Source organism: Myotis brandtii, unplaced genomic scaffold (assembly GCF_000412655.1).
Source record: "Myotis brandtii unplaced genomic scaffold, ASM41265v1 scaffold144, whole genome shotgun sequence".
NCBI lineage: Eukaryota > Metazoa > Chordata > Mammalia > Chiroptera > Vespertilionidae > Myotis > Myotis brandtii.
Window position 1 is genome coordinate 6033479 of NW_005355159.1, and position 27603 is coordinate 6061081.

Below are 27603 nucleotides of genomic sequence, written 5' to 3' on the forward strand. Positions count from 1 at the left end.
CAAATGCTTGTACAAAATACTGGTTTTTAAAAATCCACTTTGTGATTTTTTTGCCTTGACTTGTACAGTGAATGTGCTGAATATACGAAATAACCCATTTGTTTTAAGAACCCACATGAGCCATCAGGCACCACAGGGTTTGGTTTTGCTTATTTGTTACATGTGTCTGCGATTGGGGGTTTCTGTTTTTGTTTTCTTTCTCTCTTTTTCTTCAACTTCCCTGACTTCGAGCCCACACGGCCTTTGAAAAGAGCCTAAAACCCAGCTGATCTTTGAAATAGTCTATAGGAAGTTGGGAATTGGTTGCCTCCCCATCCTTTCTGAGTCACGGTGTATTTTCTCTGGCGCTCCCAGAATAGTTCTGGGAAAGAAGAAATCAAGACTTACACAAAAACCCAACACACAAGATAAGAAACACCAACGAATATTCCTACAACAGGCAACCGCAGGCCAGCGTTGTAGACGTTCTGTCCATGCGAAACCATGGAGGCCTTTTGTTTTTGGAATATGCTTCTCTGCCTGCTGTACGTGGCCCTGTAAGCTGCGGTGAAGTGCCCCGCCCTTGGTAGTTTTCCTTTGAGATGTTGTTGTTGCACAGCTGGGGCTGTGGGGAGGGGAAGTTGAGTGACAGGAGGGGGTAGATGTGGTGGCTCCTGCGTTAGACCCAGATAAACAGAGACAACAAATCAAGCCCAGCTGCCTTCAAACCAAGTATGCTGTTTACTTCTGGAACACTTTTGCAATGATCGTGCATCCTCTTTTACTTTGGGTTTTTATTGGCGCATTTTATTATTTTTCCTAGAGAGTCACATGAACCACTTCCTAGGTGAATGCAAAAGTTTCCCACAGTTTTATGAGTGGAACAAATGCAGATTTGTAGAGATGGACTCTGTGTCAAAGGGAGGCCGAGCCGGGCAGAGCCTGAGGGCCTGTGGTGCACTTTCCAGCCCCACCCAGTCTGAGTTCCAGTGTCCTCATCTGTCAAATGGAGATCATAGGAATGGGTGCTCGTGCAGTTGTTGGGTTGAATGAAAAAACAGCATGTAAAGCATCTAGAATGCTCGTGCAGTTGTTGGGGGTTGAATGAAAAAACAGCATGTAAAGCATCTAGAATGACCCCTGACCCACAGCAGGCACGCGTACATCCCAGCTCATTGTTATCGTCTTCATTATTCCAGAGCTCCACTGAGTGGGACAACAGTCAGTATTCATTGTTAAAATGGCCTGAGTCTCATACCTGCCAGTATCTGATATGGGCCCTTAAACAAAACAGCCTCGGTCCCTCCTGGTGAATCCAGGTTCCAGCCAGCACATCGTCAGTCCTGCTCTCATCACCATGGTGACTGCCCTCGGTCCCGGGGCTCCTGGGAGAACTCCCTACACTTCCATGGAACTGAGCGCAGGGCAGTCCTCCTTCCGCAGCAGCACAAACTCGGCTCCTGGTAAAGCCAGGACGTTCTGTTAAGAGACTGTCTGCAACACTAACCAGCAGCCCCCACCAACTCATTGGATCCTCTTTGGATCGAGGTGGGGAATAAGTGGAGAAATTCTGAAGCATTCATTTGACTCTCACAGAGATTATGAGCAGATACCATTATTAAGGTCCCACTGGATACACTCAGATCCAACTATTTTCCTTTTTTGTTGTTGTTTTTAAAAGAAAAAATATGTGTAGATAAAAGTTAAACAACATCCCCTACCAGTCATTTCTTCACCTTTGTGCCCGAGTGTGAGGAGTTGCTAGCCACGTGTGGTGTGGACTAAACCAAGTGTCCCTAATATAACCAAACGAAAGTGATGCTCAGGTCTTCTGAACTGGCTCCCATTTGTCTTCTAGATCCAACTATTTTCCTTTTTTGTTGTTGTTGTTATTATTGTTAAAAGAGAAAAATATGTGTAGATAAAAGTTAAACAACATCCCCTACCAGTCATTTCTTCACCTTTGTGCCCGAGTGTGAGGAGTTGCTAGCCACGTGTGGTGTGGACTAAACCAAGTGTCCCTAATATAACCAAACGAAAGTGATGCTCAGGTCTTCTGAACTGGCTCCCATTTGTCTTCTTTACGTTCACAGCTATTTCTTCTAGAGGAAATGAGAGAGAGAAAGTATGATGGCTATGCTCGAGTGATACAGAAATCCTGGAGGAAGTTCGCGGCCCGGAAGAAATACGTCCAAATGAGGGAAGAAGGTATTTCCGTCAGTTTGTTTCGTGCGTTTGACAAACCTCAAGAATAAGTTTGAGCTTAGATGACAGTTACAAGTTCTTGTTCTTTGCATGTCATATGTTGTGTGTGAAAAATCTTGCATCCCTTCAGAGTTTGTCTGTGTGACTGTTTCCCTCCTTTTTCCGGGGGCCTGACCCTCCTCCCTTCTCTGCCTTCATGGACTTGCAGCCTCAGACCTCCTGCTGAACAAGAAGGAGAGGAGGAGAAACAGCATCAACAGGAACTTCATCGGGGATTACATCGGGATGGAGGAGCACCCAGAGCTCCAGCAGTTCGTGGGCAAGAGAGAGAAGATCGATTTCGCAGACACAGTGACCAAGTACGACAGGAGGTTCAAGGTACACACTGGCTGCCCGCCCCTCCCCCCCCCCCAACTCCCAGAGTCACCAAGCGGATCCCTTAGTTGTAAAACTAACTCATCATTTTGCTTTTCTTATTACCAAAACAGAACATGCTCATTGTAGAAAAATTTAGAAAATATAGAGAAGCCAAAAGAAAAATAGCTACCTATATCCAGAAACAGTGTTAACATTTTGTGTATATCCTTTAGAACTTTTTTATACAGACATATTTCTGAATATTTTGTTTTATAAAATTGAGATCTACATTACATGCTGGTTTATTTTTTTTGTTTTGTTTTTGTTTGTTTGTTTTTTAAATATGCCAGGGAGAACTTTCCATATTATAGACGTATCAATATAGAATATTTTGTTTAGCTGCATAATATTCCATTCATCAGATACTACATTTTTAACCAATTTCTCATTAATCTATTCTTTTTTTTTTACTGTCATTAAAAAAAGGTACAGTGAGCATCCTTTTATGCATATCTTTATGCATCTATCTGCTGATGCTTTTAGAGAAAATTAATAGGAATGGAATCATTGGGCCCCAAAATTCAGAATATTGGGCAGTATTGCGGTGCTCTTACTCATCTTCCCCCAGGGAATGACTAGCAAGGTTTTCTCGGGGCCACTAGAGGGACCGCTGAAGGTTTAACCTAGTCCCTTAGGCACTTTTAACCTATTCCCTTAGGTACTTCCTTTTGCCTAGTAAAACCTTGGCCCTAAAAGTGAAATCTGAAGCCACCATAGCTCATGATCCATTAAGAGCTTTTTTTATTTATTTATTTGGTTTTCGGCCAGGAAAAAAATGAAATAAATAACAGTACTAATAAGAAGAATGATGTTGTTTTGCTGAAACCAAATCATTTCTTACACCCCGAGTGTGGCACCAGCTGTTCCGGTGGCCAGCATGAGAGCAAGCTTGAGTGCGTGTGTCTCTCAGCGGTGTTTGGGTATAAGGTGGTCAGTGGCCCACATATTCCGAAGTCTGTTCATATTTGATTTAAAAAATGTTTTTATTGAATCTTTAGAGAGAGAGAGAGGGAAAAAACCATTGATTTGTTGTTCGACGTATTGATGCATTCATTGATTGCTTCTTGTTTGTGCCCTGGCTGGAGACTGACCGTCAACCTTAGCGTATCAGGACGATGCTCTAACCAACTGAGCTACCCAGCCAGGGCCTCATATTGTATTTTTAAAGATTATCATTGAAATGAAAATTTATCCATTTTCTTTTTTATATATTTTTATTGATTTCAGAGGGGAAGGGAGAGGGAGAGAGAGATAGAAACATCAATGATGAGAGAATCATTGTCCAGCCACCTCCTGCAAGTCCCCTACTGGGGATTGAGCTCACAACCCAGGCATGTGCTCTTGACTGGAATCGAACCCGGGACCCTTCAGTCCACAGGCCGATGCTCTATCCACTGAGCCAAACCAATTAGGACAAAATTTATTCATTTTCAAAAGTAAAAATGTCCATGGACTCAAAAAAACATATGCAGACACTTGAGGGATCCCTGTTTGAGAAATGTCTGTAGCAGATAACTAGCAGGGCCACCATATGTGTTGGTTTGCCCACAGCTGTCCCTTTATACCTGTTATCCACCTTAGGTGGGTCCAGGTGAGTTTGCCATTTTTGTGAGTCAGAGAGAGTCAGGTACCATTAATGTCATATATGTCAGCCTAATAATTATTAATAGTGTTCCCATTCGCTACCCAAGGCAGCTTCCCTTCATGGGGTAGCAGGTGTCCACTCTGTGGACAGCTGTCACTCTAGCGTGCCTATCCCCCTTCTGAAAGCACCTCTCCTTCCAGGGCATAAAGCGCGACTTGATTCTTACTCCGAAGTGCTTGTACCTAATTGGCCGAGAAAAGGTCAAACAGGGCCCAGACAAAGGCCAAGTGAAGGAAGTGCTGAAGCGGAGAATCGAGATGGAGAGGATCTTGTCCGTGTCCCTCAGGTGAGTGGCAAGGGGTGCCCCGTGCCTCCTCACTATTGCCATTGCTGGTCCACATACAGCCGATGAAAGGCCTGTCAAGTCCCCCGGCGTCGCCATCGGGATGAAGAGAACAGTCTCCTCGTCTTCCCTCAGTGTACCTGGCCTTCCTTGGTCCCAGGGGTCCTGATGTGACAGGATGCAACACCAAGAAAAAGTCACGCACTGTTAGCTTCTCTCATCAGGAGACACTCAGACCCTTTTCTCCCATCAAACATGAGAAATATGTGAAGTGGTATAATTGCCCTTACTGAAGTTGGGCCACGGGCCCAGAGTCCATCCCCAAGCCCACCTCACCCACGAGGAGCACCTACCTGTTTCACCAGCAAGGCCCAGGCAGAGGTGGCCATCAGCATTGGTTTCACGCAGTGGTTCTCAACCTTCCTAATGCTGCGACCCTTTAATACAGTTCCTCATGTTATGGTGACCCCCAACCATAAAATTATTTTTGTTGCTACTTCATAACTGTAATTTTGCTACTGCTATGAATCATAATGTAAATATCTGATATGCAGGATGTATTTTCAGGGGTCGCGACCCACAGGTTGAGAACCGCTGCATAGCTTGCTGTGCCCTCTGACTGGCCAGGAAAGGAAGCTTCTTTGAGCTCCTCAAGGCCCTTCCTGCCTGTTCTTGCAAGGGAGGGAATACAGATTGGCCGCCATGAGCTGTAGCCTGGGGTCATTGCCAGTCACTCCGCTCACCTCCAAGTTCACAGGCAGGGCCCTGGCTCCTCCTGTCAGCACTCTGCCTTTGCTTGGCAGAGGGAGACTTCCCAAATCCCATGCTAAGAACTCCCTGGTCAAGCTCCCTCTGGTAAGAGGAGGCCCTCCGCGTCCACAGAGGCTAAGAAGAGGAAGAAGGGCCCCTTTGAGCCCAGTAGCTTCCTCCTGGAGTTGCATCTGGGAGCCCTTCTGAGGATCCTGGTGCCTCTGCCAGGGCGACCTTTGGGGGCTGCCATTGCCTCAAAAGCAGCGACGTTCCAGTTGCTTGCGAACATGTCTTTCTGGAGTTGGCACATCTCTGAACCCTTATTCCACACAGAACAAAACTACTGCTCTGGGAGAAAGCAGGGGTTTGCGTGCTCAGGCATCTGACCGTCCAGGCTGGAGGTCCTGGCTCCAGGGAGATAATCCAAAGCAGATTTCAAGCCGTGTCCATTCTTGCCTGTGTCCCTGTGGCTCCTGATTCTGTCTGCTCCCAATGTTCCCAACAAAGGACCAGGTGGTGCAGTGAGGTTAAGCGTGTGAAGCATTTTGACTCGGGATGTGGTAAACCCTCTAAGCCAGTGGTTCTCAACCTTCCTAAAGCCGCGACCTTTTAATACAGTTCGTCATGTTGTGGTGACCCCCAATTTCATTGTTACAAATTGAACACAATTAAAGCATAGTGATTAATCACAAAAACAATATGTAATTATATATGTGTTTTCCAATGGTCTTAGGCGACCCCTGTGAAAGGGTCGTTCAACCCCCAAAGGGATCGCGACCCACAGGTTGAGAACCGCTGCTCTAAGCAGAGGGGTCCCTCAGCAGCCTTTGGGAGGCCCCACCTTGGATGGGTCTTGGTGCCATGAATTTCAAGGAAGAGCTGCAGACGCTGTCTGGCTTTCAGGTCTTCCTGAGCTTTGGGCTCGTCGGCTGTGTCACAACCTGAGCTGCACTCTTCCTGGCTCGCTGGGCCCTGAGGCTGAGCTGCTCTTGGTGTTCGAAGGAACCCAACGGAAGCTTCTCTTTTCTGGCGTGGGGACCAGCCATCCCGGAGCTGAGCTGGGTTAGCTGCAGCAAGGCCGGCTCCGGGCCTAACATGTGCTCTGTGCTCGTTAGGCGGAGAGTGATTACTGTTCTTCCCATTATTATCGCCCAGCTCTGTCTTCAAAGCATTCGAGGGGGACTTGACCATAAAGAAATCAGGCCTACATTTGTATCACACACTTTGACACTATCTTGTTGATCAAGTCCTTGAGGCTTATCAAGATGTCGGATATTCACACTCAAATGTTTTCCTTCTGTCTTTTGTTGTCTTTCTGTCAGCATCTGGGAATACAGTGTCTCCTGGTAACACCAGCTTCTTTTCCCGCTTCCTCTTTAGCAGTCATGGTCTGGACACGTGCTTCCTTGTGGCCTTCCCTTGCTAGAGGCGGTAATAAAATGAGGTATTTAGCCTGAAAGTTGTCCTGACACGATGGGGAAAAGAAAGAGCTTGAGTCATTATGGCTTGTGATTTCTGCATGTTGTAGTCACTGAACCTCACGTTCACCAAGATTAATACTGTCCCCTGGTTTCCTTCCTTCATTGGGCTAACCAGCCACCTAAACCAAGTTAGGAGTACAGTGAACAGATGGGGATGGTGTGTATAGAATCAAACCCAGAGTAGAAATTGATTGTGGTTATCAGACCACCAAACGTGTGTGTGTGGTGTGTTCAAAATATTTCAATATAGAGAACGATTTTAACAGTGTCTTGCACCTCAGGAAAAACATGTTATAACGTGTATGTGTGTTTTGAAGACTTTATGAGGCTGACTGTGTGACTACTGGCTGGAAGGACCTCCTATTGACTTCTAGTTAAGACCATCAAAGTGTCCCACACATTTGGTCTTTCAGCCCCTCTCTGTCTGTTATAACATAATCACTGTCAAAGCAAAACGGGCCCTCGGCTCCCTGTTCAAACAAACCACCATTCACAAACAATTATGAGACCGTTTGGGAAATGTGAACATGACTAAATATTTGAGAGGAAGGATTTATTGTTCCTTTCTTTAGGCGTGATAATGGTATTGTGATTATTTTTATTTAACGAGGCTTTGTCTTCTAGAGATTCACACTGAAATATTTAAGGATAAAGTAATATGATGTTTACACTTTGCTCTAGAGTAGCCTGGCTTGTGTGTGGAAGTGGGGGGAGTGGGAGTGCAGATATGATTGTGGATTGGTTATTGTTTACACTTGACATGTGGAGGTTCATTCTACTCTCTATATATTTAAGATTTTCCATAGTCAACAGTTTTTTTCTAATCCAATAGACATCATATTTTAGAAGTCTTTTCTTTACCTTTTATAAATATGCTGAAATATACCTGGTCGAGTTATAATTGAAATTTTTTAACTTACCAGAAAAAAATAGGATTGGCCCAGTAGCTGGGAGAGACTAACACTACAGCTGTCCAAGGGACTCTAGGGTAATGTGAACAGGAAAATCCTCATCTAAGAGACGTTAGACGGGACCACTGATGCTGGCTTCCACCTTCCCTGAAGACCTGGGGAGAGTGTGGGGAGATGGCACATCAATATTTAGTTGAGACGTCAGATTTTCGAGGCCTGGAGTCTGCTGACAGGCCAAGCATCAGTTTTGGAAGAATCCTTCCAGAGCTGCTTCCTGTCCAAGTACTGACCTGGCCTCACTCCTATTTGAAAAGCTCAATTTGCTGAAAGGGTGGCCACAAGGTGTCATAGCCTATGCTCTTTGCTTTCCTGTTTTTAGGCAATGAAATTGGTACCATAAAGTCTCATATTTGGGGACTCTGTCTGATGAAGCTTCAGTAGTCCTTCTCATTCCCATAGGTCAGTGGTCGGCAAACTGTGGCTCGCGAGCCACATTCGGCTCTTTGACCCCTTGAGTGTGGCTCTTCCACAAAATCCGACTTATGCGCATGGGCCACGAAGTTTCAATCAAACTGTACGTGCACACCCACACGTGGTATTTTGTGGAAGAGCCACACTCAAGGGGCCAAAGAGCCGCATGTGGCTCGTGAGCCGCAGTTTGCCAACCACTGCCCTAGGTGATCATGCCTAAGACCAAAAAGCCACATGGCTGCCCGTCTTTGTATGTGATGGGCAAAGCAGCCTGTGAGAGGGGCTGTAGACAGAGGTGCCAGCTTCTTTGGTCACAACATTCTTGCCCAGATGTTTCGTTGCCCAATTGCCCAAGCCTCTGGTGGTCAGAGCAGCCCGCTTCACCACCTGCTCGGCTGACCTGAAGCCGTACTGTGAAATCTTGTTGTGACTCGTCATGGCCTGTGAGCGTTGGGAACCTAGAAGTCATCGGCATTTGGAACTGACCACCTACCTTGTGTTCAGCCCTGGATTCGAAGGTGAATGAGACATAGTCACCGCCTCAGGGAGCCCCTCCCACTCTGGAAGGAGGAGCAGACACCTGAGTAAACATGTGCCCCAGGTTAGAAGTGTTCGGAGAGGGATGCCCAGGGCAGGCCTGGTGTTTAAAGACAGGAAGGAGCCTTTGCACCTGCAGCCAGGTGGCCGGGTGGCGTTCTCCTGGGAGGTCTGTGATGAGGCCTCATACAACGTATCCCTGCACTTTCTCAGAGAAACGCATAGATTCCCAGCCTGGTGCCACTGGTTTCCCTGAGGGTGGAGCTCTGGAGAAGGTCTGTTTTCTCCTGGATTTACCTCGGTACTTTCCAGGTTGCTAACAGGATTATTTATTTCATAATCAGGAACAATTTTTATAAAGGCAGGGCCATCTCAGCACATTGCCTTTTCGGCTTTAAGGGGGGGAAATGCCTTTAAGACTTTACTCAGTGTTTTGTAACTAACATTTTTTGAAGAAGATACTGGTTCAGGGAGTAAAACAAGATTTTCTAGTGTTGTCAGCAATACCACAATAAGCCACAAAGATGAGGGGATAAAAACAAGCAGAAAGCCAAAGCAGGGACTAGACCGGGGAGGGAGCTTTCAGCACGGGGTGCAGACATCTGCAAGGAATTGCAGCTTGAGCACATGAATAAGACAAGGGCGAAATCCAAAGATAAGTCTGATTTTTTTTTTTTAAGAATAAATAAATGTAAAAGCTTTGTTTCCAGATCTAGGAGCATGGGCTGAGGAGAAAGGAATGGGCTGGAACTCTGGCCTGGACAAGGATGGACTCACCAACTCCTAAGCCTGGGTCATGGAAGGGAGGGGTTTTGAATTTGATGGTTGAAGTCAAAGTGTCCAAACCAGCCGTGGGCAAACTACGGCCCGCGGGCCGTATCCGGCCCGTTTGAAATGAATAAAACTAAAAAAAAAAAAGACCGTACCCTTTTATGTAATGATGTTTACTTTGAATTTATATTAGTTCACACAAACACTCCATCCATGCTTTTGTTCCGGCCCTCCGGTCCAGTTTAAGAACCCATTGTGGCCCTCGAGTCAAAAAGTTTGCCCACCCCTGGTCCAAACCATCTCTTCTCGTTTCCAGACTCATGCTGATAATTGACCTTGAAGTTTTGGCCTTCTTGCCTTTTTTTTTTCTTTATGGTAATAAATCTAAGCACATTAAACTCCTCAGGATTACTTATGTTGGGCTCATTTAGCCCCGCTGAATAATCAGTCCCGCCTACAGTACAGCCGGACAAACAGACACGTCTGGACAGGTCAAAGAATGCTTTGAGTCCAGCCAGCTCAACAGGAGTGTCATACCTCACCCCACACGCCAGAAAGTGGTGCTTCCTGTTTTCACTCTTTCCCCATTTCGCGCACTCCCTTCCTCACTCAGCAGTCTCTCGCGCTTGTGCTAGGATGCTCGGGCTCCATTTCATTAATTCCAAGGGACTTGGCATGTTTGTCCCCAACTGTACCCTTTCCAAACGTGCATTTCCCGAAAAGGTGTGCTTTCCCTGCGCCACGGAATGCATCAGGTGGCACGTGATGCTCGTGCTTGCTGCTGTCGCACACCTGGCCGGTGTGTCTCTGCCCTGCAGGGGGTGTGCGCCTTCAGCAGCACCTGGCACACGTTAGCTGAGCACCGAGTACCCAAAGGCTCCTAATAAGGAGTGCATTCGAAGCCCAGGATGTCGGCTTCCCTTTTGATAACTGAGCTTACAATTCTTCACATTAGGATTTATTACAGTAGCTGCAACCATGTCATCAGTCCTGCTAACTTGGGCCTTATGTGGAATGGTTCCTTGTCAGCCCATTCTACTCAGTCACATTCTGGATTTACACGATCGTAAGAACATAGAAATGGAATTTGAAAATGGATTTTTAAAAAAGACTAATGGATTTTTTTAAAAGACTAAATCGTTCTTGAAGTTCTGCTTTTAGCAGTGACGTGGGAGAGGTGCTTCTGTGGATGCGGTGGGTGGGCTGTAAACTTCCTCCCGAAGCAGATTTCAGTGACTCCATTATGTAACTCCTTGTTGTGTTTTGTTGTAAAGATTCGCCCTCACAGGAAGAAAGGCTAGAAACTGAGTGCCGTCTCACAGAATTTTAAAAAACGAGTGAAAAAAGGATGGGTAAACAAAAGTGCAACTTTTCTTTTCTTTCTAATCTCTGCAGTACGATGCAATATGACATTTTTATTCTTCACGAGCAAGAGTATGACAGTTTGCTTGAATCCGTCTTCAAAACTGAATTCTTAAGCCTCTTAGCAAAGCGTTATGAGGAAAAAACCCAGAAACAACTACCTCTGAAATTTAGCAACACGTAAGTTGGGACCTGGGGCCCTGAGCTCACTGCCCAGGTCCAGGCTGAGAGGAGGGGAGGGCTCTGGCGGCTTCCGCCCTGGCTGCCTTAGCTTCTCCTCCCCCCCTCCCAAACGCAGGGCTGCAGATTACAGTCCAGTGGCTGTCATGGACTTTGAAAAGGTCACTTTTGTGTTTCTGTGAAACAATGACTTCACCAAAGAGTGTATTTTGTCATTTGGACAAAGGTCACCAAAATGAGGCAGGAAAAGGCAGTTTTTTTTTATATTACCAATAAAAGAATACTTTATTTAGCAGAGCAGCCAGAGCAGAGTAAGACTGGAAGAAAGAGAAAGTGAACAGAGTGGGAGCTTAAGTTCCCAAAATCCATGCATAACACCTCTGGGTGGGGCACGGGGGACTAGTGGGCTGAGATGGCCAGCGCCTTGGGTCCTGGCTCGCCTGCCTTTGCTTGAACAACATGGTCCCGTGGGCCAGACCCTGGTACACGGCAAGCTTCTGAGCTCCTGTTTGTCAGGTGAGAGTGGCTTTTCTTCTTCTTAAATCTCCATCTATAACACGGAGATCTCTCTTATTACCCACAAGAATTCCAAAGTAAAGCCTTAATTCCATGACGAGGGAAACTTACCATGATTGATGCTGCTGTGGTTGCATTGAAATAGATACTGGTAATTGTATGGATTCTTTGCTGCTTTTCCAAGCAACCATTTGGCTGTTCGTACCAGGGGCAGTTATTTTTTCTGGGAATTTGTAATAAGGGAATAACAAGAAAGGGAGACTATGAAGAGCCAAGCCACTCAATAGAATAATAGGCAGCTACTTAAAATTATGATTTTTTTGGTCCAACAACATGAAAAATAGGGTTTTTAAAAAGCAGAATATGGAATGGAACTGTGTAAGCATACACTAGTAGGCAATATGAAAAATAAAAACTGGCTCGGGGGGTTGCAGTTGTGAGGAAACCTCCCTGCTATTGGGATTTGGGTTGCTGAGCGCTGTCTTTTTCTCTGCCTGGGGTGGGGTCATGGTGAAGGACTAGAACTTAGGTCAATAATAACCGCATTCTACGCTCAGGAAGACACAGGCTAACGTGTGCCTGGCAGCTCCCAGTCCTCCACAAACAGACCAGGGAAAAGGGAGAGAGGCACAAGGGCGCACCACAGCAGGTGTGGCCTGGAAATTGTCCCCTTCCTCCTGTCCCCCGGCGGTCCCACCTGAGTCCACCTGCAGAGACATTGGCACCTGCCTCACCACCTGGTGTCTCACAGGTGCTGGGCCCCGGATGCTCTGCCTCTGGCTCACTCTTGTGCCAAACCATGGCTGTCAGACTCGACTCACCCCCGGGCCCTGTGCTGGTTTGCAAATCCTGGTCCTGCCTTGTTTTACATCAGGTTGGCCCAGCGTCGAACTCCATGCTGGGGTGGGTGAGCTGCATTCTCTCTCTGCTTCCTTCTGTCTTAACTCCAACCCATATGCTTGTCGCAGGCTTGAACTCAAATTGAAAAAAGAGAACTGGGGCCCCTGGAGCGCCGGGGGCTCCCGGCAGGTGCAGTTCCACCAAGGCTTCGGGGACCTGGCCATCCTCAAGCCCAGCAACAAAGTGCTGCAGGTCAGCATCGGACCCGGGCTGCCCAAGAACTCCCGTAAGTGTCTGCGGCCCCGGGGACCTGGGGCTGGGCTCCCGGCTCCCCCGCCCCGCCCTCCCTCCCCTGCCCGGCCCTCCCCTCCTCTGCCCCGCACAGTCTTCCTTCTCACCCAGTGCTCATGATAGGTGCTTGCTTATTTCAGGTCCCACCAGGAGGAACACCACCCAAAGCAGAGGTTATTCCAGTCAGACTCACAATGCCAACTACCCGATGAGAGCTGCCCCTCCCCCGCCAGGTAAGCCAAGCAAGTGCCATGGACTGGGACCGTTAACCTGAACCCATAACTTGTCAAACATAGTTGGGAAGATACCCATTAGCAGATACATGCACATCATTAGACAGCCCTGAGCCGGTTCAGCGCCAGGTGTACTCACAACACCCCGGCGCTGCTTGGGACCCTGAAATGCAGGGAAGTGCGAGCTGCTCAGACCGAACTCTGCCGAGTGAACGGCCGGGATTGCATTGCCCGGCGCCAGTCACTCCCTTAGGAAAGGCTCCCTCCTTCCGTGAGAGAGAAGGGGCTCCTTGTCCTTGGCGGCCAGGATGCTGTCGGCCTCGAAGGTGCAGGATGATGCCTTTATGGAAACAGGATTTTGCCAGGTATAACCTCACCATCCTCACCCACGACAATATTTTGCAACAAGTTTACAGCTTAATGACAAGTTGAAAATGTTTATTCTTAGTCAGATAGGCTCTAGGAGAACGGCTCCCAAAAATAAAGTAATATCTGAGATACAAAATTGATAGAAAAAAATTTTTAATACAAAGAAAATGTTTAGACCTTATGTTTCATATTTCTCATTTTTATGGTAAAAATATAATATGCAGGTCAATGAACTCCAAACCCAAATTTAGTAAGGCTTTTTGCCCTCCGTAATCTGTTTAGTGTTTGAAGAGCACTCTCAAAATTGGCAAAAATGTTTTTCCCTCACTCACAAAATTCAGTTAATAATAAAACTGCCCCTAGAATGTTTGATGTGAATAAGTTTGGGGTTCTAGGCCTGAACGGGTCATCTATTAGCCCAGTGTCTGAGATGAGCAGTAAAAAGCATTTCTTTTGTTTCCTGCGCTAAAAATATGGACACTGTGCCTGTCAGTGAGAAACTGATTCTCTCCTCTTGGAGTCCCGTCCTGCCTGGCCCAGCTGTCTCTCCTCCCCTCTGCCTTTATCCTTGAAGAAAATCCAAGCACAAAGCCATCCAAGAGAACCAATGTGGTGCTGTGTTACTAAATGGGCCAGTCCCCGTGCAAAATCCTGGCCAGACCACCTGGAAACTAGGGCTGGCCTCAGCTAGGTTGGCCCAGGTCACCTCAGGCCAAGTATCTGACCTTGAGCATGGCACCCAACCTCTCTCTATGACAGTTTCTTCATCCGTAACATGAGGCAGTTGGGCCTGAATCTCTTAGCTTGGCCCTTGTCACATGATCTGCAGTGAAGGACCTGGGTTGTTGTTGCTCTTTTCTTAATTTCAATTCCACCACAAACCATATTTCTTTAAGGTAAAATAAAGACTACTAGAAGAATGGAATTTTAAAAGCATTCAACATGATACACCAAAGTTTCTTATTAGATTTAACAGATGTGAAATATGCCCATGACACTGCTATGAACATTTCTAAACGCTTGTTCCTAATTTCTGAATTTATGGCAGGTGAGTGGGTTATAAGCAGCATGGAGAGCCCCACCCCTGCCCCTGCCCCTTGTGAGCATCGAGGCCTAGAGCTCACCCCGCTCTGCGTGCCCCTCTCCTATCCTTGGCAACCTTGGCAGCAGTTGGCTCTCACCAAGCTCCTTGTTTCTTTCATGAAGAAATTGACACTCTAAAGGCGCATTTATCTTGCTCAAGGTCAACACAGCTGTGAGAGGCAGAGCCAAGTCTGACCCCCTAGTCCCTCTTAGATGAGATCCTCCTGCCAGTACCAAAGAGTCCCTCCCTTAGTGCAGTGGGAAGGGCGTCATGGTGGGTTCATAAAGTGTGCCTTGAGGAGTCTTGTTCTTCTTCGCTGTTGCCCCGATCTGCCAATGGAGAGGAGCTGAGGGCTTCTTCACACCTCGCAGGGACTGATGATGCCCATCACCGTCATCCCTTACTCACCAGATAATGTGATCTTGACTAGGAGCAGGTGTGTGGCTAAGGGAGCCTGCTCTATCCGGATCGACCCCAGCAGCAGCCACATTTCCCCTGCCTGTGTGGGGTGCTCCCTCCACCTCTCCCAACGGGCTCCTGCAAGGACACCCAAGACTGAGCCTTTGAAAATAGGTTTCCAATGTTTAAATAGTTGCCTGTCAGGAGGCTTGAATCGTAACCTCATAATTGTTCTCAGACCCAAGAAAGTGCCTGCCTCCCTCAAGAGGTAGTTTTAAGCTTACCTTTTCTTGACTGTGGGCTTTGAAACCCTGGACGTCTGGTGATTCTGCTGTCAAATTTCACAAGCATGCGCGAGTGTCTGCCGTGTTCCAGGCGCTTGCTGGGCAGTTTGCAATGTGTTAGCACTGTTCCTCACACTATGTTAGCGGTTATGCCCTCCATCTTTTCAGATGGGGAAACTGAGGCCTGGCAATGTTAAGTAAGTTGCTCTTGGTTAATAAATGGGAGGAATTTGGAGAGACTTTTGGCAAAGGATCGTAAAATTGAAGGTTGATTTTTGTCCTCTTTCTAGGATACCATCAGAATGGAGTCATCAAAAACCAGTTTGTGCCACACCCGCATGCTCCTGGAAACCAGCGGTCCAATCAGAAAAGCCTGTACACCTCCATGGCCCGCCCACCCCTGCCCCGACAGCAGTCCACGGGCTCAGACCGCACGTCCCAGATGCCGGAGAGCTTGGATTTCCTCAAGGTCCCAGACCAGGGTGTGGCAGGGTAAGATTCCCGCCTTTTGTGGGTGAGGCCAGCACCTCCTCTCCATCAGTCACACAAAGGTTCACAGGTTCCACCCACACATTGTCCCCCAGGACCCAACACCATGCGGGCCTTGGTTGGCATTTCTAAAAGTACAACCAACTTCATGGCACACAACTCATTCTCCAGAGAGGGCGTGTCTTAGAAACATCAGAAGAGGGATCCCTTTCGGCCCCGAGATTCAATTACTCCATAACCGTTTCTGCTCTCCGGCATGGTTGGGGAACAATGGGGTTTTGGTTTATGTCTGTGCCTGCAGTTGCATAAATATGATCGCTCAAAGAGTCGTCAGGAATATTGAGAATAACACTCCAGAATTCCATGAGAAGTAGAAGTTTGTTTGTGAATCACCTCTTCAGGGCTTTAAAATGACAGCCTTCCTGCCTTTCTAGAATAAAAAATGAAGAATAGTAAAAAGAAAGCCAGGCTTTGTACCTGAGGAAGGGAAGATTCCTGAAACTGTGTAAATCAAGCATGTCAAACTCACGGCCCATGGGCCGCATGCCTTGTTTATTGGGCCCATGTTAGCCTTTGAGTTTGACATGCTTGGTGCAGATATTCCAAGAGTTATCGGTGTGGAAAGGGGGTTAGGCCAATTGCAGGACAAGTGAGTGAACTCTACCAGGAGGTAGATAGCGGAACCAGTAAACCAACAACGTTCCAGTAGCCCAAAGATGAGCTGCCCGAGGATGTAAGGAGCACAGGATGGACGGAAAGCACCAGGCGGAAATACTGTAGAGGGGTATTGTCAAATACCAGAGAAGGATGAGGATCCTGTTTCAGCCCCTATTGCTTATCTAACATTGGACTTTCTGCTTCTCCTCTCTGAGCTTTATTTTCCTCATCTGTATACGGATGTAATACCACCAAGCTTGCAGAGTTGTTGAGAGGACTAGAAATTATACACAAAGTGCCTAGCCTGGTACTAGGCATGTAGCAAACTGCTCAGCCAACTTAGTTTGATGTGATGGTGATGGTGATGGTGGTGGTGATGGTGGTGGTCTCTGAGCTTTTTCCTCATCTGTATACGGATGTAATACCACCAAGCTTGCAGAGTTGTTGAGAGGACTAGAAATTATACACAAAGTGCCTCCTATGGTACTAGGCATGTAGCAAACTGCTCAGCCAACTTAGTTTGATGTGATGGTGATGGTGATGGTGGTGGTGATGGTGGTGGTGATGGTGATGGTGGTGGTGGTGGTGGTGGTGGTGGTGGTGGTGGTGGTGGTGGTGGTGGTGGTGGTGGTGGTGGTGGTGGTGGTGGTGGTGGTGGTGGTGGTGGTGGTGGTGGTGGTGGTGGTGGTGGTGGTGGTGGTGGTGGTGGTGGTGGTGGTGGTGGTGGTGGTGGTGGTGGTGGTGGTGGTGGTGGTGGTGGTGGTGGTGGTGGTGGTGGTGGTGGTGGTGGTGGTGGTGGTGGTGGTGGTGGTGGTGGTGGTGGTGGTGGTGGTGGTGGTGGTGGTGGTGGTGGTGGTGGTGGTGGTGGTGGTGGTGGTGGTGGTGGTGGTGGTGGTGGTGGTGGTGGTGGTGGTGGTGGTGGTGGTGGTGGTGGTGGTGGTGGTGGTGGTGGTGGTGGTGGTGGTGGTGGTGGTGGTGGTGGTGGTGGTGGTGGTGGTGGTGGTGGTGGTGGTGGTGGTGGTGGTGGTGGTGGTGGTGGTGGTGGTGGTGGTGGTGGTGGTGGTGGTGGTGGTGGTGGTGGTGGTGGTGGTGGTGGTGGTGGTGGTGGTGGTGGTGGTGGTGGTGGTGGTGGTGGTGGTGGTGGTGGTGGTGGTGGTGGTGGTGGTGGTGGTGGTGGTGGTGGTGGTGGTGGTGGTGGTGGTGGTGGTGGTGGTGGTGGTGGTGGTGGTGGTGGTGGTGGTGGTGGTGGTGTTGGTGATGGTGGTGGTGGTGGTGGTGGTGGTGGTGGTGGTGGTGATGGTGCTGCCGTGTTCCAGGCGCTTGCTGGGCAGTTTGCAATGTGGTAGCACTGTTCCTCACACTATGTTAGCGGTTATGCCCTCCATCTTTTCAGATGGGGAAACTGAGGCCTGGCAATGTTAAGTAAGTTGCTCTTGGTTAATAAATGGGAGGAATTTGGAGAGACTTTTGGCAAAGGATCGTAAAATTGAAGGTTGATTTTTGTCCTCTTTCTAGGATACCATCAGAATGGAGTCATCAAAAACCAGTTTGTGCCACACCCGCATGCTCCTGGAAACCAGCGGTCCAATCAGAAAAGCCTGTACACCTCCATGGCCCGCCCACCCCTGCCCCGACAGCAGTCCACGGGCTCAGACCGCACGTCCCAGATGCCGGAGAGCTTGGATTTCCTCAAGGTCCCAGACCAGGGTGTGGCAGGGTAAGATTCCCGCCTTTTGTGGGTGAGGCCAGCACCTCCTCTCCATCAGTCACACAAAGGTTCACAGGTTCCACCCACACATTGTCCCCCAGGACCCAACACCATGCGGGCCTTGGTTGGCATTTCTAAAAGTACAACCAACTTCATGGCACACAACTCATTCTCCAGAGAGGGCGTGTCTTAGAAACATCAGAAGAGGGATCCCTTTCGGCCCCGAGATTCAATTACTCCATAACCGTTTCTGCTCTCCGGCATGGTTGGGGAACAATGGGGTTTTGGTTTATGTCTGTGCCTGCAGTTGCATAAATATGATCGCTCAAAGAGTCGTCAGGAATATTGAGAATAACACTCCAGAATTCCATGAGAAGTAGAAGTTTGTTTGTGAATCACCTCTTCAGGGCTTTAAAATGACAGCCTTCCTGCCTTTCTAGAATAAAAAATGAAGAATAGTAAAAAGAAAGCCAGGCTTTGTACCTGAGGAAGGGAAGATTCCTGAAACTGTGTAAATCAAGCATGTCAAACTCACGGCCCATGGGCCGCATGCCTTGTTTATTGGGCCCATGTTAGCCTTTGAGTTTGACATGCTTGGTGCAGATATTCCAAGAGTTATCGGTGTGGAAAGGGGGTTAGGCCAATTGCAGGACAAGTGAGTGAACTCTACCAGGAGGTAGATAGCGGAACCAGTAAACCAACAACGTTCCAGTAGCCCAAAGATGAGCTGCCCGAGGATGTAAGGAGCACAGGATGGACGGAAAGCACCAGGCGGAAATACTGTAGAGGGGTATTGTCAAATACCAGAGAAGGATGAGGATCCTGTTTCAGCCCCTATTGCTTATCTAACATTGGACTTTCTGCTTCTCCTCTCTGAGCTTTATTTTCCTCATCTGTATACGGATGTAATACCACCAAGCTTGCAGAGTTGTTGAGAGGACTAGAAATTATACACAAAGTGCCTAGCCTGGTACTAGGCATGTAGCAAACTGCTCAGCCAACTTAGTTTGATGTGATGGTGATGGTGATGGTGGTGGTGATGGTGGTGGTGATGGTGATGGTGGTGGTGGTGGTGGTGGTGGTGGTGGTGGTGGTGGTGATGGTGATGGTGATGGTGATGGTGATACAACCATTATCTCATGGTGGTCGTGAATGTTAGGGACCTCCCAACTCTGCATGATTCTCAGTGGTGGAATAGTTCTCTCTGCTGAACCCAGTGAGGGGCCTCCTTCAGCCCCCTGCTCCCCTCTCTCATGCCCTCCTCCATTTTCCATTCTCTCCAAGCCTCTGGAATGATGATGAAGTTTCTAATGGGATCAGGAGACGTGTACAAAACAGAGCAGTGCTGGGAGCGGAACAGCAGCTCCCCCCGCTGGGTGGGCAGCCACCACTCACCTCCCTGCCCCTTTATGAGATGTTTTTCCTGCCTTGTCAGCTTCCTTCTAAAGACCACAAAGTGCTTAGGAACTTGACCACGTTCGCTCCTGCTGTTTCTTTTTCCCGCGAGCCTTACCCCATTTGGGCTACAGATGGGAGCACCGTGGTTGCATACAGGTGGCCATCAGTGGAGTGGATGCCACCCCTTCATTACCTCCCTCTCCCCGCCTCCCCCACTCTTGTGGAACCAGCTCTGTTGCATCTGTTCTAGTGACCACGGCTCCCCTGGTTGGCTTGGTCTAAAGCAGTCGCGCTCAGACTTCACTGAGCACCAGAGTCCCTGGAGAACTTACTGGCCCACTTCCAGAGGTTTGGATTCAGTAGGTCAGGGTGGAACCTAAGAATTTACATTTCTCCCAAGTTCCCAGCGCTGCTGCTGATCCAGGGACCACACTTTGAAAATCACCCGTCTGGTCTGATTGTTAAAGCCAGGGAAGGGTCTGTGAGTTGAAAGGTGAGTTGAAAGGATGCTGTTGAGACAACAGGATTGCTCTGCAATCCAGACCCACACATTCAGAGGGGTGGACATCACTGAAGCAATCAAGCAACCCCTCCCGGGCCCAGTTGGGTGTCCCAAAGGAGGCAGGGGATTGAAGTCGGTGAACGAAATGCACCACATCCCTTAGCTCTGCCTGCTAGCTTCCTACTTGCTTTGGTTTTGGCAAGCAAAGCCATCTTTCCAGCCTGCTTCTGCAACTTCCAGACTTGCACACCAGCCAGCCGGGAGCATCTGTCAGCCAAGAGCAGGCAATTTAGGAACGTTGTGTCTTAACCGAGGCTGCTCCCTTCCAGCCCTCAGCTCCGTGGTTCTCGGTTCAAGCCCATCACACCCTTCTCCACATTCAGGCCTAAAGATCAGGCCTACGTGGTGTTGCCGTGGCGATGGCCGTGAGGCTGGAAGGAGAAGGCACCTTCACAGCTGCCTGCCGGGCAGTACGACGTTCCCAGCTGTGTGTAAAAGTCACGATCGTTATTAGGCACTGAGTCCGGTAGCTGCGAGGATCCCAGCCAGTCTCCACTGGACATTAAATCTGCTCTGGGGCACACATTTCTTAAGAAATTGTACTCTGGTCAAAGGACTGAGCTTTTTCTTAGGATTCATTTTCTAAAACATATAAAAGTGAAATTGAAAATAATTTCTAATGTGGCCAGAGACCTTAGATGTGCATTTCAGGAGCCTCGTGGTTCCGTGCACTGAATAGCTCCCCTTTGCCAAGAAAACATGAATTGCTTTATTCCACAGGAAGTTGTTGGAGCCAGCAGGGAGCTCTGGGATCCCACGCTTGTACCTTTCCTTAAACATGAAAATTCGTTTAGACATCACAGTCCCAGGCAGTGACCTAGAACTTGCCAATCTAGAAAAACAAGATTAGCACAGTCTGTCTCAACTCGGCTTTCACACCCTCAGGTTTATCTTTTCTTTCCCTCTCCCGCCCCCAGCGCACTCTTCCTTCCAGACATATGAAGCATAAGCAATCATTTCTTTTGGATCGTGGAGTGTGGATAAAATCAAATGGTATAATTAGCACCTCGAGTTAATTCAGGAAAGTCTTTGTCAGTTTATTTTATGTTCTGTCAACTTTTTTTTGGGGGGGGGGGGGGAGAATGCATGAAGCTTTTACTAAATTAATTACCGCCCCCACTGGTTTCTTTACCCTTGCCTTGCCACGTGTGTGACATAGTCGTTGTTCTTGTCATCGTCATTGTTATCGTCATCCAAGAAAACTAAGCAAGATGTAGAGGGGCCATCGTCTCGCAGTCCGTTAGCATACCTTCTGAAAAGTCTGACTCAGGTGAAAGCTCCTTGCTGATTCTCAGGGAGAGAGGGCAGGTGAAGAAAGAATCATACAAGCAGCTCATTCATCAGCCTTTGCTCTGACTTCATAGGAACACGTGATGTGCCAGTCAAGGGTGCTTTATCCCTTTCCCCATAACTGAGATGACAAAATCTACCTGCACTTCATTGCTGGAAGTATCAAAACCCAGACCGGGATGTCTTTTCTGTTGGCCTTTTTAATCCCGTGATCCATTTCATGCAAGGACAATTTCAGGAAATTTCAAGATACCCCAGAGATTACTCCAACTAGCAGTTGGAGAACCAGGAAAATACTGGGAGTGCTCAGCGGTAGGGCTTCTGGCCACGGCACAGAGGGAATCGATAGAAAAACTGAAATGCTGCCTGTGTGTCTCTTGACAAGGTTCTCCTAATGGAGTCATATTTTCAAGGGGCTTAAAATTTCCAACAAGTGTCCAATAGCAATATTTCTCAACCCGTAAGCTACAGGAGTGGCAGCCATATCCTGGCCCAAGCCGACACAAAGCTGAGGAATTCCTGGCATCCATTCCCTCATTTCCAGTAATGTTTATAGATTCAACCTTTTGGAACAGACCCTATTTTAAAGAGCCAGTGAAATAAAATGCCATTATTTTCCTTCCTGGAATTTCAAGACATAAATTTTACATCTGCAGAACAAAGAAGTGATAGCTGAAAGCTTAAGCCCAGCTAACCCTGGAGTGAACTAGTGCACCCGCTGCCCCAGAGGGGTGGCGGCTGCAGAGTTCACAAGGTGGCCTGGCGGAGTGCGCGAGCACACGACTCGCAGCTGCAGGGACGGTGTGGGTCCCAGCTCCTGGGTTTGGTTCTTCATAGATTCATTCACTGAATATTGACGGGGCCACGTGCCTTCCATGTGCCACATGCTGCGCTGCCTCTCGTCTATCACTTGTTCTTTCTACACCTTGGTGACCTCACCTGCATAAGAGGAATAATCTATATATATAAAAGCCTAATACGCAAAGTGTCCCCTCGGGAGTTCGACAGACTGGGAGTTCGATCGCTTGCTATGACATGCGCTGACCACCAGGGGGTGGTGTGGAATGAAGGAAGCCCCCAGCTGGCAGCTGCTAGGGACCCTACCCATGCACAATTTCGTGCACTGAGCCTCTAGTAAGAATATAATTTAAAAACCCTCTCCTCAGGGTTTCTTGGAGATGAAATAGGGCTTTGTAAATGGTAAAGCACTATGCAGCTTGAACATTTATTTGTATTGGTTTTATGACTGTTACTCATGTGCTTTGCTCTCTTAGGGAAATAGTCATGTCCTACCAGGATTGAAAAGTGGGTGTCCCCTGGCCACTGGCTTTTCTCGCAAGAACTCTAATCTCTGACTGCACAGAGGGTCTCCGGGAGGGTCTAAGCTTTAAGCATTGCTGGCTTTAACGGGGAATATGCAGCCTAGGGAAGCAAGACAAGGGACCAGTCAGGGAGACCCCTTCATCTCTCCCCCTACACACACACACACACACACACACACACACACACACAATAGCTATGCCGCTCTCTGTAGGCTCAGAGCAACAGCAGAACAGGGGGCGGTGAGGTAATATTGCGACAGACACTAGCTGCATTTGGACAATGTCAATAAAGCCCAAAACTCCTCCCGCTCGACTCTTCCCCAGTCTTTGCTCCAATCACTGTAACAACTCACATCCCCTGGAAAGTAACCAGCATTCCCAGGAGAGAGCGAGTGAACAGACCCTCGCTTTAGAGAGCTTTGTTGTCCCTGATATTATTTGGGGTTTTGTTTCCTGCGGGCCTTTAGCATCTTGTGAGTCTGGGCAGCTGTCCACACGGGTTCAAATGTCAGTTGGCATCCCGATGTTTCGGGGCAAAGGCACCCTCGCCCCCCCCGCCCCCCCGACCCTGCCACGGGACTTCTCCAGCAGCGCAGGTCCTCACCGAGCAGACCGATGTAACGTGCTCGAGCGCTCGGGCGACCGTCATGTTGGTTCTAATGTGGTTGCATTAGAGGTCCCGTGCCCGACTCAGAAAAAACTCCTGCTGTACAAGTGAGTCGCTGTCAGTCAGCTCCTTCCTGTGTCTGTTTTCTTATGGGAAATACACACAATAAAGTGGTAAATGTGTACAAATTAGCCTGAAACATGGGGGAGTGATAGGAACACTAAATTGCATTGTGCCACAGTTACATACAATGAAACACTGGGTTTGCTCAGTGATGTGGAGTTTTATAATTATAAACTATTATGTGTAGAAAGTGAACCTTCGTTATTGAAATGGCAACGGGAAAAATAATTTTGTTATTTGTCTGAAATTCTTGCTCCAACCCTCATGATCCCAATAACACAATTTTCAGTCATGTCAGGTTTATTAGGAATGCAAGTCTCATAAAGTTCCAGACATAACAAAATTATCTAAATCCTGCACATCCATTGCTAAACAAACGAGGCTCTGTCACACTTTTTATCGCTTTTGGACGAGGGAGTGTGAGTTATGGCGAGGGTGGCATGGGGACAGGGGTGTGCTGGTGAGCAGCTGGCTGTCTGGAGCTGTAATGTGTGCCTTTCTACTCTCGCTGTGGCCGATGTCAAGCTGCCAGCGTGACCACCATTGGTCTCAGAGGTGGGGAGAGAGGCCCAGGCGCACGCCAGTCGGTGCGTAGGGTTGCCACCATGCATAAGCAGCAGACAGTAACTTCAGAGCATAGATAGAAGATACAGGAAAATAATTAGGAAGGGTTGCTATGAGCATTTATTGCCTTTGCTTTATTATAACTTATTCAATCATAAGTGTGTTCGATTTCATCTTTAATAATGACTGTTTAACAACTGACCCACAAAAATCCTGACAGCATGACCACCTGCCCCCGCAGGCTGGACGGGGCCAGATCCAGCTCCCAGGCACCAGGCCGCGTTTGCTGTGGACGGAAGTCTGAATCCCTTCTTCCCTGCGTGGGCCAGTCCGCTCTTGGCTGCCAGTGGAGGGCTCCAGGCCCCTAAGACTTCATTACTCAGCGCTGGCAGCTCACGGAAAGTCCTGCTCTCCGCATTATTGATTACACAGGATCGCCCCCTAGTGATGCAAAGGAGATGGTCCGTTTAAGGCTGAGCCTGTGGAGAGGAGCCTGGAAAACGGCTGTTCTCGCTGACCGTTTCTATGGTGGTTTCCAAGTCCGCCGTGCAGTGGAACGGAGACAGAGACCACCTCCTGGGCACAGACGTCCTGTGTTCCGGCCACAGCTGACAGTAGGAGTGTTGTTGGGAGCGCTCTGAGGCTCTGTCAGAATTAGAGAAAGGACCTGGGCCCTGGCCTGGATCCCCCTTAATAACAGGTGAAGACGCCTGAAGAGGTGAAGTGGCGCACCCACCTTATGTGCCAGCCAGTGGCAGAGCCGGGCCGCCCACCCGGGCGCCGACTCTAAGCCAGCGTCCCTTCTGCACCCCCTGTCACTCCGTCAGAACATGCGGGCTGGGGCCACATGGGGCTCCTGGGCCTGGTGAGCACAAACAGGTCAGGCCCCGGCCCGGGGAGCCTCCTGTCCTAGTAGTGACACAAGCCTCTGTCCCACCCTGTCAGTCCCCTGCTCTGAGCAGGTTGGGTACCAGAGCATGTAGCAGGGGCTTGAAATGAGCTTGGAAGGCTGAGCAGGCATTAGCAGCACTGGGCAGAGGGTGGAGGCAGCCAGGGGGGCATGGCCAGATGGAGGGACCAGAAAGGTCGTGTGGCTAGAGCTGTGGGAGCCTTGTGCCGCCACCATCAAGTCATCAGTGATGAGACCAGCAGGAAACCCAGGAGTGTTGTCAGGTTAGATGAAGCAACATCCGAAAATGCCTAGCACGGTGCCTCGCCTGGTGCAGGCAGAGCCCGGCACGTTTGTCTGCATCTCACAGCTACAGGCAGGGGTTCCCAGATGGCACACCATCTGCTGACACTTGCAAGAAGAGTGGAGACGTGCCCAGATGTGACAGAGCGGCTGGAGTACTGGGGAGGGGGAGGGCTTTGGGTATCCCGCTCTCTTTGGGAACACGCTGCCTTACAACAGCAGGAGCGCCCCCTCCTGGGCACAGAGGACATTTCAACAGGAAAGAGCCCAGAATGGTGACCTCAGGGATGCCTTCTTTTCCCAGTGCAGAAAGCAGAGCTGCTCTCCACATCCACATCAAACACTCTATTCCCCAGCAACCGCACCCATCTCAGAGCCACCAGACTCCCCCTCCCAACTGCGGATGCCGGGAGCCCCACCGGCCCGCTGAGGAGTGACCAGTTTACACTGCCAGGATGGAGCAGTTGTCCAGGGCCTGGGACAAACAACTTGCCCGGGGTCTACCCGGGAACCCAAATTCCCCAGTAATCCCTGAGGTTTTACTTTGATTTTTCTGAGGAAGTGGCCTCTGGTGCCTTGGGATCAAAGACCACGCGGTGGCTGTGTTCACGCCTCCAGCCCCTCCCCCACTCTGCCCGATTCCTGGGATGCCAGCGGCTGCTTGCCTACAGCTGGCCCAGCGCACTCTGGGCATCAGCATGCACTGCAGAGCCCCAGGGGGCTCGTGCAGTTTACTCATTGTGTGTTTTTTTAACCAGCTTTTTGGGGATTAAAAAAAAAATCAATTGTTTTAAAGTACAATTCAACAGTTTTTGGTATAGTCACAGAGTTGTGCAACTGTCATCATAATCTACTTTTAGAACATTTTCATCATCCCCCAAAAACAAAGTTTTCTGCTATTAGCCGTCATTCCCCCAACCCCCAGCCCCAGCCCTAGGCAACCACACTAAGCTACTTCCTGTCCATATAAATTAGCCTTTTCTGGACATTTCATATAAGGAGAATCATCCTTTTTTTGTTAAATTCACTCCTAAGTATTACATTCTTTTTTATGTCTTGTAAATGGAATTGCTCTCTCAGTTTCATTTGGATTGTTCATTGCTGATGCATAGAGATGGAGCCGATTTTTATATATTGTCTCATATTCCCTAGTCTTGCTGAACTTGCTTATTAGTTCAATAGGTGGGGTTATTTGTTTATTTATTTTAGTGTATTCCTTAGGATTTTCTACGTGCAAATCATCGCATGTGATATTTTCACTTCTTTTCTCATCTGAGTGCCTTTTATTCTTCTTGACCAATTGCTCTGGCTAGAGCTTCCAGTGCAATGCTGGGCAGACATGCTGTGAGCTGATGCCCTGTTTTGCTCCTGGTCTTCGGGAGAGAGCATTGTCTTTCCTCAGCAAGTATGACATGAGCTGGGAATATGTGACGGGGTTCCTAACACCTACCAGGGCTCAGGGGCTTCCATGACAAAAGGTGGGGAGGCACCAGTGTGCTCGGTGGCAGGACATGAGTCTAGGGGCCAGCAGGGGCCACACCTGGCAGGGCCCTCTTTGGTCCATTTCCCAATGTTGTAGGCGACAGGAATGGCACCAGTTGTCTAACCAGTAGGGTCAGACCAAACCTGGGTTCAGCAACCTCAGTACTTGGGTTCTGGCTAGGAAAGAATTCAGAGTCCAGACCCATACTGTAAGAGAACATGTATTGGGTAAATCACAGAGGTAGAAAATGCAATTCCTAGAAGAACTGGGCTTAGGAAACAAGTTATAGGGGTAAAGGCAGGGCCCTTGGAGCTTGGGTGTGAGGAAGCTAGTGGTAATGTGCCTGGGGCAGGGAGGAGGGAGGAGAGAGGGAAGGCACAGGCATGCTCCCTGGAGGGAGAGTGCACTGAGTCCTCCCTCCTAAGGGTTTTAAGGGCCTCAGTTTTAGGGGAGATCCCAGGGGAAGACCTCAATAGAGTACTCATAGCTTTCCAGGTGTCCATTCAAGGTTGTGGTCTCCACTGATTGGCTGGCACTAGGGCAGGGGTCATTATTCAATTCAGCTGGTCCTGACAGCAGCCTTATCTGGTTTTATTGCTTCTCTGGGCCTGGAGCTGAAATACAACTGAGGCCTAGATGTTATCTCTAGGGTGGAAAGGTCAAGGGGTCCAAACCTCCTGACCCTGGGGGCGAGGTCCCACCTACAATTGTCCTTTGCTGGGCACCTGGGGCTTTCCACCCTGGTGACCTTCTGTACCTGGCCCATCTGTACCTGTACTCGTGCTCTACTCACATCTGCCTGCCTACCACATCCAGAGCAGAGAAGCTGTGAGGAGGATTTTTAGTAGGGGGTGAGGTGAACTAATAAACGCTGAGCTGGGGCGATATTGAAGGGGGGGGGCGGCTCAGGAAGGAAGCAGCTGGCAGGGAAGAAATGGAGGAGTAGGAACTGAGGGCTTAGTCAAAGCTGGAGGCGGATGGGTAGAGGAGCCAGGGAGGGGTGACCGCCGGGATGGCTGCAGGGAGGATGGTCATCCAGCTTCACTGAGGCCCCCTGTCCGGGGACCACACCTCAGTCCCAATACTCTTGGCTCCAAATGCCTCCTCAACCTGCCCTGATGGTAGGTTTCCCTCATCTAGGGGCCTCTGGGGAGTGTGTGTGTGTGTGTGTGTGAGTGTCCCTCTTCCCCCCCCCTCCAC

At 48.9% G+C, this 27603-nt stretch overlaps 1 protein-coding gene across 2 annotated transcripts in view; it reads left to right on the forward strand.

The window, feature by feature from the left end:
• The window catches only part of MYO1E (myosin IE), a 183312-nt gene that overhangs the window by 152404 nt on the left and 3305 nt on the right, over positions 1-27603 (forward strand). For both annotated transcript variants that reach the window (XM_005861123.2, XM_005861122.2), the window contains exons 20-26: positions 2073-2187; positions 2393-2562; positions 4387-4532; positions 10846-10992; positions 12477-12634; positions 12780-12872; positions 15299-15500. In XM_005861123.2, the coding sequence (XP_005861185.1) occupies positions 2073-2187; positions 2393-2562; positions 4387-4532; positions 10846-10992; positions 12477-12634; positions 12780-12872; positions 15299-15500 (1031 nt within the window). The remainder of the gene's footprint in view (positions 1-2072; positions 2188-2392; positions 2563-4386; positions 4533-10845; positions 10993-12476; positions 12635-12779; positions 12873-15298; positions 15501-27603) is intronic.